Below are 12471 nucleotides of genomic sequence, written 5' to 3' on the forward strand. Positions count from 1 at the left end.
ACCTAAGGAGGAATTTCTTCTCAATAAGGGTGGTGAGACACTGGCACAGGTTGCCCAGGGAAGCTGTGGATGCCCCATGCCTGGAGGCGTTAAAGGCCAGGTTGAGCAGCCTGATCTAGTGACATGTCCCTCCTGCCCATGGCAGGGGCGTTGGAACTAGATGATCTTTAAGGTCCCTTCTAACCCAAACTATTCTATGATTCTATGGAATAAAGAAACTTATTCTTAATAGTTTAATTTAACCACTAATGCAGGTGCAATTTTTACAGCGCTGGAGAAGCTTGGGGTTCATCTTCACAGTGCTTCTACCAAACAGTGATTTCGGAGAACTTTATATACACACAAGTGTTTTCATATTCATATTTTTCCACGTAGTGACAAACACATCCTATTGCTGGCACCTTATTGCATGTCCAGGGGTGGATGAGATCAATCCCACCCAGAGTCATTAAGGTGTGGCCATATCTGTGTGGTTGATCTCAACAACTCTGGGTGACAAGCTTCGTTATCATAGTTGTTAATCTTGTTTTTTAACACATTGCAGTTGACATTCCATCTCACCATTTACAAATCATTCTTTCACAATTAAGCATATCAATAAATTCTTGCAGCTTTAAGAGAGTATTTATTTTTTCAGGTTATTCATATCTGGAGATTGCGTATTATCTCTTGATACAAGACAGATTTATATTACAAGATAATTGAACACTAAACCAGCTGCAGCAAAACAAATCAATTAATTCTCACAAAGGGAGCACGGCCTTTTCATTAATTTAACAAAAACAACAAAAGAAAACAACTCAGTTTTCAGGGCTCAGATTCTTAGGTGTGGAGTAGCTACTAGTGTTCCTCTCCCACCAAATCTAAGGAATTCCCTGATTCTTCTGAATACAAACTTTCAACCCAAGCCCCCTCGCAATCAGTAAATGCTCACTGTGATGTTAATGATTTGCTGACTGCTGCACTTCTTTTCCTGGGGTAAGAAGTAAAAGAAAAAAGACAACTTTTCTCTGGACCCAGGAAACATCATATGCAGCTCATTCAACCCAGTGTAAACCTGAAAGTTTGTAGATCAGACAGCAGGATGAGATGAAAATACCATTCTGCCAAGGGCACAGTAAGCAAAAAAACATTTCTTTCCCAACGATTTCATTCAAAGTCTTGTGCTGCGTATTAAGTTTTCACTTGTTAAAGAGCCCTTTCTTCTTTATTATTTTTTTCTAACAAAATTTTAAAAACTAGGAGTTTGCTGGAGCCTTTAGTGCATTTGTTTCATACACAGAAAGAGAAGGTCTCAACCCTGTGGCCCACGTAAAGCCTCACCACATTGTCAGGCAAAATTACAATCACTTTTCTCAGGTGTAGTGGTATCAAGGCTTCTACATCTCAGTGATACCTCCTCTGAACGGTGCCTGAATTTCATTAGCTGCAGGCTGAAGGTCTCCTGAAGCTCTCCAGTTCTTGTAAGGCTGAGGGTGCAGCCATGACAGCCGTGAAGAACAAACTTTGCTCAATTAAAACATTAATTATCTCATATAAAAGTAGCAACATGGATAAGTTACAGTGACTGCAATATCATTAAATGCTATGACATCATTATACTCACTGCCCATGAGGAAATATCCAGTCCCTCTCCCTTGCTTAATGTCAAACATGACTATTGTTCTCTATGTGGGACTGTCACTGGCAGTGGGAATCCTCTGCTCTGTCTTCCATATAACTTTTGTACGTAACTTCAGATACTATGGATTTTTTTAATCTAGCCTGACTATGGATACCTGAATTAACGGTGGGGTTTACTGAGGATAGAAATAGTACCTTCTGTTTGTGCAAGCTGAGGCATTCCTCACACTTCCAGCAAGCTGAGAAAATGGCTCTGACACATAATACATTTCAGCACCTAAGAGGCACAGCTTTTAGGTAGGAAGAACATAAGGGTGCAGATGAAGACGGTGTGGTTCTCACAGGCTGCAAGGTTGGGCGTCGGAGGATGGAGTTTTGTACTGACGCCATTAGCTCAGTTACACTACATGCAGCCTGTTAGGATACGTTCATACAACTCGCTGAAACAATGCACTCTCTTTCTTCAAATGCTTCATAACTCACAGAAAACCAAACCAGTGTGTAGGAAGTTGTGCAGCAGAAATCCGAAATGGCACTTGCTGACAGACCACTAAATGATTGCCATTTCCAGTTTCTGCTCCTGCTCATTAATTCTTAATCTCAAACAACTGACTCTGGAGACAGATGGTTACCATACAACTCCTGGACTTGGAGATTTTGCCTGTCTCCTTTCTGTTCCGCACCCATCTATCTGTAAAGCTGCCATCTATATTCTTGTCTTCTACTTAAGCCCAAGTGAGTTTGAAGAATGAGCTGAAGATCTAAATCCCAAACCAACAAACAAGTGTGTGGCCCCTCATACCCATCTGCAGGATGCATTCTGTAGGATAACACCAAGTTGTGCAGGGATGTTGGTTTGTCTGGGAAGGAAGTCTTTACAGATGGATTTGCTGAGGTCAGTTGTATGACAGGCCTAAGTGCTGGGTCCTGCACTTGGGTCACAACATCCCCATGCAATGCTACAGTTCTGGGGACAAATGGCTGGAAAGCTGCTCAGCACAAAAGGACCTCAGAGTGGTGGTCGACAGTCGGTGGAATGTGAGCCCACAGTGTGCATGCATGGCCGAGAACTTGGGGCTGGTGAGGCTGCACCTCAAATACTGTGTTCAGTTTTGGCCCCCTCACTGCAAGAAAGACATTGAGCTGCTGGAATGCACCTAAAGAAGAAAAATAAAGCTGATTAATTGTCTGGAGCACAAATCTTATGAGGAACAGCTGAGATCTGAGGCTATTCAGTCTGGCGAAAAGAAGCTGGAGGGGAGACCTTATTGCTTTCTACAACTACCTGAAAAGAAACTGTAATAAGGTGGGCATCGGTCTCTTTTTTTCTAAGTAATAAATGATAGGACAGGAGGAAATGACCTCAAGCTGCATGAGGGGAGGTTTAGACTGTATATTAGGAAATATTAGGGCACTGTAAGGGTTGTCAAGCATTGGACCAGGCTCCCCAGGAAAGTGGGTGAGTCAACATCCCTGGATGTACTTGAAGGACCTTAGATGTGAAGCTTAGGGACATGGTTTAGTGATAGACTTGGTAGTGTTAGGTGAACAGTTGTACTTGATGATCTTCGAGGTCTTTTCCAACCTAAACGATTCTGTGATTCCTCTAGGCACATTTGGGAGATGGCAAGGGTGTGTGATAATTGCAAAATCAGAGACCAGGACTAGGACTTCCCCTATTACCATAGGAGTTATTTGCAAGAATAGAGAGCAATACCTACTTCCCTCTAGAAGAAGTGGAATGTAGATAGCATCATCCAGCTTATTCTACAGACTAGCTATTACAGTCTTTCCCCAAAAGATCCAAACATGTTGAAATCCTTAGGCTCAAGAAGGCCTAAATGAGCCAAGTTTTCCCACTATCTTAATAACTTGTTATATAAAAATCAGACACCATTCAAGGTTTAAAAATAAAACCAGAAGGAAATCCTTCCAGCTGTCTGAGAAGATGGCAATAGGTCTCCTGCTCTTAGGAAATGACCCCCTTACTTTGGAGGCCAAGGGCATGCATACAGGCTGGCAGGATTTGAGAGTCAGTGATTGCATTTCCCACTGAAAATGTGTGTGCCCCCTTGATCCAAACCCCATCTGTCTTGGATTTTGTGCTAAAGCACCCCTCTACATGCACTGACAGGGAGCCAACACTGGTGGAGTTCAAGGTCCTGACGGATATGAGACAGGCAAGGAGTATACTCAGGACCCTAAAGTTCAGGAAAGCAGAATTCCATCTCTTCAAGGAGTTACTTGGTAGGACCACTGGGATATGGTCCTCAGGGACAAAGGAGCAGAACAGAGCTGGAAAATACTTAAGGATGCTTTCCATAGAGTGCAAGAGCACTCAGTTCCCAGATGTAGGAAATCTGGCAGGAGAGGGAAGAGACCAGCGTGGCTGCTTTGAGACCTGCTGGACAAACTGAAGAGCAAGAGGGAACTGCACAGACAGTGCAAGCAGGGACAGGAAACCTGGGAAGAATACAGAGATGCTTCCTGGTCATGTCGGGGTGGGGTCAGGAAGTCCAAAGTGCAGCTGGAGCTGAACTTGGCAAGGGAAGTGAAGACTGACAAGAAGGGCTTCCACAGGTACATCAATCAGAAAAGGAAGGTTGAAGAAAGTATATCCTCACTGATAGATCAAAATGGTGACCTCATATCAACAGATGAGAGGGCGGCTGAGGTACTCAACAAATCTTTTGCCTCAGTCTCCACTAGCAGCCTGATCTAGTGGGAGGTGTCCCTGCCCATGGCAGGGGGGTTGGAATAATATGATCTTTAAGGTCCCTTCCAACTCAAACCATTCTATGATTCTATGACTCTATGATTCTATGATTCTAATTTCAATCTGCCATGATAGTTGATAGCTACAGCAAAGGAACAGTGGAAAGATAAAATATAATATTTTTTTATTTGTTTTATAAAGACGTCATATATATAATCTCATAAGAAATAATATGTAAATCGTGTCCAAGACAAAGTTTAAATACTTTTAGCATGAACAATGCAGCATGAATGTCAGTATCCCCATAAAAGTATTCATTTAACAAAATTTACTTTCTCGGAATTGTACAACAGGGAAGCAATTAAAACCTGCCTTGAAGTTTTCAGTTTTTGAAAAATCTCACAGACAGATCAAGCACAAAGCAAATATCACAAACTTCTTTTCTGTTAGTAGTGTACACAAAACCCAGTACTTTTGCAGGTAACATTAATTTAAACATCCTTAAATTCCTCATTTACAAGTCTATTGCATGCACCAATTCCTTAATAAAATTCATACAGTACAAATGCAACTTGCATACAAATAGCCAGGTCCTTTGATTTCCATACATGTGTGACCCTAGCAATCTGCCAACATACTGGTTAATTCTACACAGACTGTCACCACTACTTGCCCTACTCACAACAGCTCAGAATGGCGTATATATTTTTCCCTCATTCAGGACAAGGTAACTGGTGCTATTAATGGAGAAACTTTAACCATGAGTTGTTAAAAACAAACAATCCTGAAAAAAACAACAGAAAATCTTCCTAAGCTTGGATTCCAGTAGATAATCTGAATGGAAGAAAACAGAGCGCAGTACAATCATGTTTGGTGACCTGGAGACTTCAATCAAAAAGTGTTTTATTAAAACGTGATTAAGGACTAAGATTTTGGCTACTGAATTAGAAGATATTTTTTCTCCCCTAAGGAGCTTAGGCTACCGATATCAATATATATCCATAGATATATTGAATAATTAGTATACTAAGCTACTTTGGTGAACAAATAAGTAAGATGTTTCAATCATTACACAGAAAGTGTTCAGATAATCCTCAAATTAGTAGGTTTCTGATACTTACAATAATGTTCAAGAGAGTAGAACATGAAATGAATTGTTATCTTAGTGAAACACAGTATATCCAGAAATCTATGATCTTCAAGTGAAACACCATACCTTGACAGATTAACATACATTCCTTTCTTTAAAGCAATATAGTTTGTAAACACATGTAACAATGTTTACACTTTAACTATATTAATAATTAGCTTTAGATTCTATAAACAGTACTTACTGAAGATTCATTCTTTTAATAAAATGCAGCTGACAGTCTCAAAAATTTCTGACATTTAAAGTGAAGTAATTTTTTATCTGTGTTCAAAGTACTCAGTACTTGTCATACACATATTAGTTTTCCCAATGAATATCTGTATTTTCAGCCATCTTCCTAGATAAATATCTACCCATTCATTTCTTATTGGATAAACACAAACAAGTTGTTGAAAAAACACCTTTTTTTTTTTTTTTCATCAGAGAGTCACACTGCTCCCCCCATCCTTGAAAATTCTGAATCCCAAATAACTTATGGCAAAAATACAAATTCTGTTTTGGAAGAAAAAATACAAAACATACACTATGGAGTGTGTGCACCTAAATATCTTGATTGTCAAGTACTGCAAGTTTCCACTTTGACATATATGCTGTTTTGGTTTTAGAGACAAGAGTTTGTTCACTGATCTTTGCTGGTCCCATTTCTTGACATCTTTGGTGGTCTTCGTCCTTTTGTGTAAGCATGGTACCAGAAGTGGAGAAACAAGACTAAAAAGATACAGCCGTATAACAAAATAATAAACATGAAAACTGGATACTGGTACGGACAATTATCCATGATGTAGATTTGTCCTATATGACCTGTAACAATAATAAACTGGACCTGGAGGAAAAAGGCAAAGAGAAATGCTTTTAAAATAGACAACAAACTAACTACAAAAGTTTAAAAGATTCAGCCTATCTTGCATAAAGAAAACCAGAAAGTGTGTTTGGGAGAAACTTTCTCAAATTAAAAAGATGCACCTTTAGAGCCCCTCTCCCAAAATGTTACTGCATCGAAAACCATTTTCAGAGAGTGAAGTCTTGGGACAAACTGGATTACAAACAGTACTGAGAAACCCATACTAGAAGAATGGGAGTCTGCCCTGGCCAGTTCAGAGAATAAAAAAGAGTGTTTGAGCTGTGACAAATGGGAGACTCCTTTCAAGGAATTAGCCAGAAAAAAACCCCGAAAAGTTTACCACTATAGGACTGCTGAACATGAATTCCCACTTTCCTTGCAGACTAGCATGTGACACAAAGGTTTTCAGGTCCCAAAACCAATTTAATGGCAGATAAAAAAAAAAATTCCACACTGACTCCAAGTTAATAATCCACTGACTGTACCACCAAGACAAAAAGACTTTAAGTTGTAAATATTCAAGCTAAATTGTTCAGAGTTATGTGTGGTTATGTGAACTATTCTATTAGCATCCAACCTCGCGCAAGCAGTCAGCCACGGCTGCTTCTCCCTGCTCCTTCCACTCCTCCATCAGCATCCTTCCTCAGGTTAAACAAATACTTCAGACAGAAGGTGAATTTTGAAAACTCAGCTATTAAAAAAGCTAGGCATGAAGAAAACACTCAGAGCAGTAACCTTTAGAAAATAATCTAATGCTGTTAAAACACTTAATTACTTCAAGAATGTTTTTCAATGCTCTTAGGTAAATTCTCTAAACATTTTCTGTGAAAGAACGGACATGAAATACTAAAGAAATATTTCTTTTTCCCTTTCTTTACTACTAGTCACAGGTGTATTCTGTACATTAATTATGTTTCCTTGGTGTAAAATTACATTCTAATAATTTTTTATAACAGCAATGAGTTTTGTAAATATAAAGCACCTGCATAACTGAAAAGTTCGGATGTCTAAATCTGTTATTATAGTGAAGTCTGAAAACAGCAGATTTAAATATATAACCGAGGGGAGCTCGCAACTGTTCTTTTACTTACTCTACGCTACACACAGGAACATCGCTAAAAGCACGAATGTATTTCATTTAATCAGTGTTATCCACAATCAGCTTTCTGAGAGGTGTTAATATCAAAGTTACTCACAAGTTGTATAGTTGTCATGTATTTTTTCCACCACAAATATTTATAATAGGCTGGTCCCAAAGAACAGATTCCATAATAAGTGTACATGATAACATGGACAATACAGTTTACCAAAGCATGGAAGGTTCCTAAACCACCTGCATAAAAACCAAAACATAGTAGTATTATTGCATCAGGTATTTTAAAAGTACCTTAGATCCTAATAATTTCTTTTGAGTCAGGGTAGGAAAAGCAGATACAACAAAAACAACAAAACCCTGTAGGTATTTAACCTGAATTTCGTTGACACCAATCCTAAGGCATTTCCAGGCATTTTCAAAACAGCATTAAAACCTAACCGAGCTAATTATCTGTAAAAGGTTTCAGTGGAATCTTTTGTTCTTTCTGGTTTTTTTTTGTTGCTGTTGTTCATTATTTTTTCTTTAAAACGTACACATGATGGTGACACGGAGAATTTAGTAAAAACAATGTTCCTCCTGTTTTATGCCTCTTTTCTCGATATCATGATGAAATTTGCAAAGCTCTGGAGGATAAGTAATAATTCTCTCCCCAACACAGATTTCCAGATTCCCAGGGAGAGAATCATGGTTTCAGTCAGTAAGTTTTTGGAATCCTGACCCTAAGTGAGGGTCTCACAAATCCATGGTCCATCTCAAAACCATACTTACAGTAAAAGGGAAATATAAGGCAAAGTAGCCCAATCTGGGGCAAACTCCTGACTGAAATTGGTAAGATATGAACAATCCACAAAGCAAGTAAGGAAATACTTCCTTTTCCATCGGATCAACTGCAGAGTTAGATCATCCTGCTCAAAGTAATTTTACTTTAATGAAGACAAGAAACTATAAGTAAAACTTATCCAAGAACTGTCAGACCACAAAGCATTTTTAAAAGAAATATGAAAATACTGAGCATCAGGAAGAAAATAAGATGACATGAAAGCACAGATATAGTGAGGAAGAAAAAGACCCTTTCTCATTAAGCATTGTTCAAGTTGAAAATGAAATGTGTTTTGTGATTTTAGAAGCTCACACTAATCTTCCAGGTTGATAGATCGCAACTTCTCCAGCTGTGATTGCAAACTTTCATTAAAACTTAGCTATTTGTATTTCAAAAAATAATTTGAGTGTTCTTACAGTTCAAATGTACATACTTTTTTTTGGCTTGCAGTGTGAATATTCAAACAAAAAAATAAATAGTTAAAGCAGAGGAAAAAACCTAATCAAGACTACAAAAATATGCTACAAAAAGCAACACGATACATAAGCATAATTTTACAATTTTCTGTTAATATCAGATCAGAGAAAAATCAGCACCTCCATTCAAACCCACTGCTCTTTTACAAATAGGTTGAAAATTTGATTAATGCCAGTATTTAAAAGGGCGGACAGTGATGAAACTGAATACAAGACAATCATCAGCAGGACTGAAATTCTTGGAAAAATTTAAGTTATCAAACAGAACGATATTTGGAAAGATTAGTATAAGGATAAGCAATAGAGTTGTAGAAATAACATAGCTCTGCATGAGTATGAGCAACTATTATTATTAAAGGACAAAACAGTTCTTGCACACTTTGCTGAAAGTATTTATCAAATTATCACACAGGAAACTTGGATCTAATGCAAAATCAGAAGCCTGTAGCTGGTATACTGATCTATGTTCAGATAAAAGGTAGAAAATTAGTCAACATTAAATGGAAACTTTTCAAGGTTGAAAAAGAGGGGCTGTTAGTGGCTGGAGGACTTTTCTTCCTGCAAATCTGTAAACACGTTGAACTGTATGCTGAGAAAACCACTCACAGTTTCATCATTAACTTAAACACCAGTTACTCAGCAGCATTTGAGAAAGACACAATCAAGTCACCAGCTTCCTAATATCAGAAATTCAACAAATAGAGCAGCAATATATCCTTTCATGAACTAGGAAAATCTGCACACTGGACATGTTCAAAAAAGTCTGAATACAAATCTACTAGACTGCTTGGTCTTATTTTTGGATTCATAAAAAAAAGATACTAACAGATTGGCAAAGGTTGTCTTCGTCAATTAGCTGCAAATTTTCTGGGAGAGAAAACCATGCCAGAGAATATGAGTGAAGAAATATGTACAAAACAAACCTATGTCTTGGTAGAAACTCCTAAAAAATTCCACAACCGCCTAGAGACGGACTATGGAGTGAGTGTGTGTTTCTCCACTCTGTGCTTATCAGGTTACTCTCATGGTAAGTTAGATTTATTTGTGGTACACACTAATAAAATAACATAGGAAGATGCATGCATAGACATACAGAGCAGGGAAAGAGAAAGTGAAGGTAAGCTAGAAGTGGATGGAGACTTTCAGTTCATTACAATTCAAATAGGTTTTTGTAATAACTTAAGGTCCAGAAAATATTTCTGTAGTTTTGTGAAAGCCAAAGCATTAGATGTAAATATAAATTAGATGTTAAGATATCTAAAGCTTGTAAATATAAGAAATTATTTAGGCTTCGTTGCAGTTAAACAGGCAAAAAAAATGAGAACACGGTCCTTCCCTCCAACTCAGTTCTTACATTTCAAGGGGACAAATGGCTTTCAAGTAGTTTCAACAGAGTATCTACCTCATATGTATCCCCCAGCACTTCTGATTTTCTATCATATCTCTTTCACATGATCATGTTCTTTTTTTTATGTATAGCTCTCTCCTCTGGACCTTTCCTCCCCCTCTACGAGAAGCCAACGCTGCACAAAACGCTGTCAAATAGGAAAAATGAGTAGTCCCCACCCATCTAAATAATTATAGTGATCTCAGATGTTCCATGAAATGCTGCAGACATCTACACTGACAAACATTGATGTTTGCAAGATTTTTAATTCTGTTCTTCAAATATTTTTGTCTGTCATAGTTAACTTTACTACCAGAAGGTATCTACAACTTAAACTCTCTCTCCACTACCTGCAGCAAATTTGACTCCAAACCACCAGGTCCATGGCATGATGGAATGATGAAAGACATGCAGGAATGTAACTTGGTTGTTTTTCTTACGCAGCACAAAAAATATCTGAAACAGATTTTTAATAAACAGAACGTTACAGTAGATAATCAAGCTCAGTATTCTTAAGAAAACTGTATGCATCAGTGCTGGTTGCTTATTACTATACATTTAAAAATTCTTCACAATCGTAATCTTGGGAGAGTAAAATTGAGGCTCTGGATATGCTGATTAGTTTAAAAAAAATAATTAAACCAGTATGTAAAATCCACCTGTGGAGTTTCAAAAGCCAGGGCAAGCTTTGAAAGAAAATGTACAAAGTTGAGCCATCACCTGAGTGTGCAACAGACAGCATAAGACAAACTTGCTTGGGCTGAGATGTATCTAGAAGCATCAGATTTTATGTCCTCCAAACTACTAAGGCAAGGCCATTTGAGAAAATTAACCAAAGGACTAGTGACAGATGGACAGTAGGAAATATTCAGTTAGATAAATAGCGCTTTATTTTGAATGCTGACTTAGCTACTTTTGGAAAACGGCGAAATTGGACAGTATATATATAGGTATTCTTAATCAGCATTGGCAGGCCATATTTTAAAAGACAGACAGAGAGAAATGCTAAGGGAAGACAGAGCAAGAAAACTGTGCAAGAAGTCAGGTCATGCAAAGGGCATGCAAGAGGATTAGACAGCAAGCGAAGGAACACAGAAGAAAAGAAGTCTGGTGTGCCAGGGAAAACCTTTTGAAACAGCTGACTTTAATACAGCTAAGAAATTACTTTAGCAATAAAACCAAAAAGCTGCTGAGAAACAGGTAGTTGACTGGGTGGGTTCAAACAAACAATTTATTTAAAAAATAAATTTTCAGGCCCAAGACTAATTAAAAAGGAGCAGCCTAACCAGTAGGTAGAATAGAAGACTAAACTTGTCAGGCTTTTCCAGTTTTAGCATTCCTGGCTCTTCCATTACCATATACCATTTGGGTCTATCAGTAAAATCTTCCAGTGTTGAATCATGAGTATTTGCAGATGAAAGCTAGATGGCTTCCTTTGCTCCAAGGGTGTAGAATATCCTAACTGCTCATGAGTCAGCTCCTGAATCACCACAGAATAGGGCAAATGACGCTGCAGCTGATTCTAACACTCAGAAGCTCGTTTGAGAACAGCTAAACCAACCCTACTAGGTGTTGGTGAAGGGAAGAGGTGAAGGCAGATGGCAAGTGAAGTCTACATTCTGCTTCAATGCATTCCTACCCAGACTTTCTTTGAAACAGATTAGAGTGCCAGCCTGATATAAAACATAGGTAAAGTTATGACCCCAAAGGCATACTGAGGAATCTAGAGCAGGTAGGTACACCAGCTTATGCTGCATTCAGCACTACTGATAAAAATATTCCAAATGTGGAAGATAAAATCTGAAGATTATGTGGAAAAAAAAAAAATTCAGCGTGAGCAATATTTTCTTTTTATCTGCAGTGCTGAGACAAGCACTGGCACAGCACAACAGGTTAGTGTATTGAGCTGTTAAACAGACAATTTATCAGGGCTTCCTAAATTTTTATAGGTGTGTTCCCTTGTTAACATTTTTCCTGATAATCAATGAGTGACAGTGTAATGGGCAATAAGATGAGAAAAGATAATAGGGTTAAACACCTTGATGGTATTCCAGTAATTGAAGACTGGAGAGATAAATAAAAAACAATTTATGCCCCCACCCTCAACAACACTAGTTCTTCTACTATGAAAAGGAAACATCACTACCACTCTTATTAGGCTACATATACTTACAGTGTCTAATAGCTCAATGAACTTGGAAAAGTAGTAAAGCCAACAAGTTCGTACCATCTGTAAGAGTAAAAACCAGAAACTGTCAAATCATAATAGTCATAAAGCTAAACAGATGCAGGGGAAAAAAATAACTATATAAAGAAAAGTATTGGGGCGAGTAAGTGGTGTCATAAGGTTGAGAGAAATATC

The 12471-nt window shown here is 38.0% G+C and overlaps 1 protein-coding gene across 3 annotated transcripts in view; it reads right to left on the reverse strand.

Annotated features, from left to right (window-relative positions):
• Window positions 1-4506: 4506 nt before the first annotated feature.
• Window positions 4507-12471, reverse strand: part of ELOVL7 (ELOVL fatty acid elongase 7) — a 31400-nt gene continuing 23435 nt past the window's right edge. For all 3 annotated transcript variants that reach the window (XM_054054687.1, XM_054054686.1, XM_054054688.1), the window contains 4 exons: window positions 12283-12339; window positions 10460-10565; window positions 7527-7663; window positions 4507-6312 (listed from right to left, as the gene is read on the reverse strand). In XM_054054687.1, the coding sequence (XP_053910662.1) occupies window positions 6109-6312; window positions 7527-7663; window positions 10460-10565; window positions 12283-12339 (504 nt within the window). In that variant the 3' untranslated portion in view covers window positions 4507-6108. The remainder of the gene's footprint in view (window positions 6313-7526; window positions 7664-10459; window positions 10566-12282; window positions 12340-12471) is intronic.

This window comes from Cuculus canorus, chromosome Z, assembly GCF_017976375.1.
Source record: "Cuculus canorus isolate bCucCan1 chromosome Z, bCucCan1.pri, whole genome shotgun sequence".
Taxonomy (NCBI): Eukaryota; Metazoa; Chordata; class Aves; order Cuculiformes; family Cuculidae; genus Cuculus; species Cuculus canorus.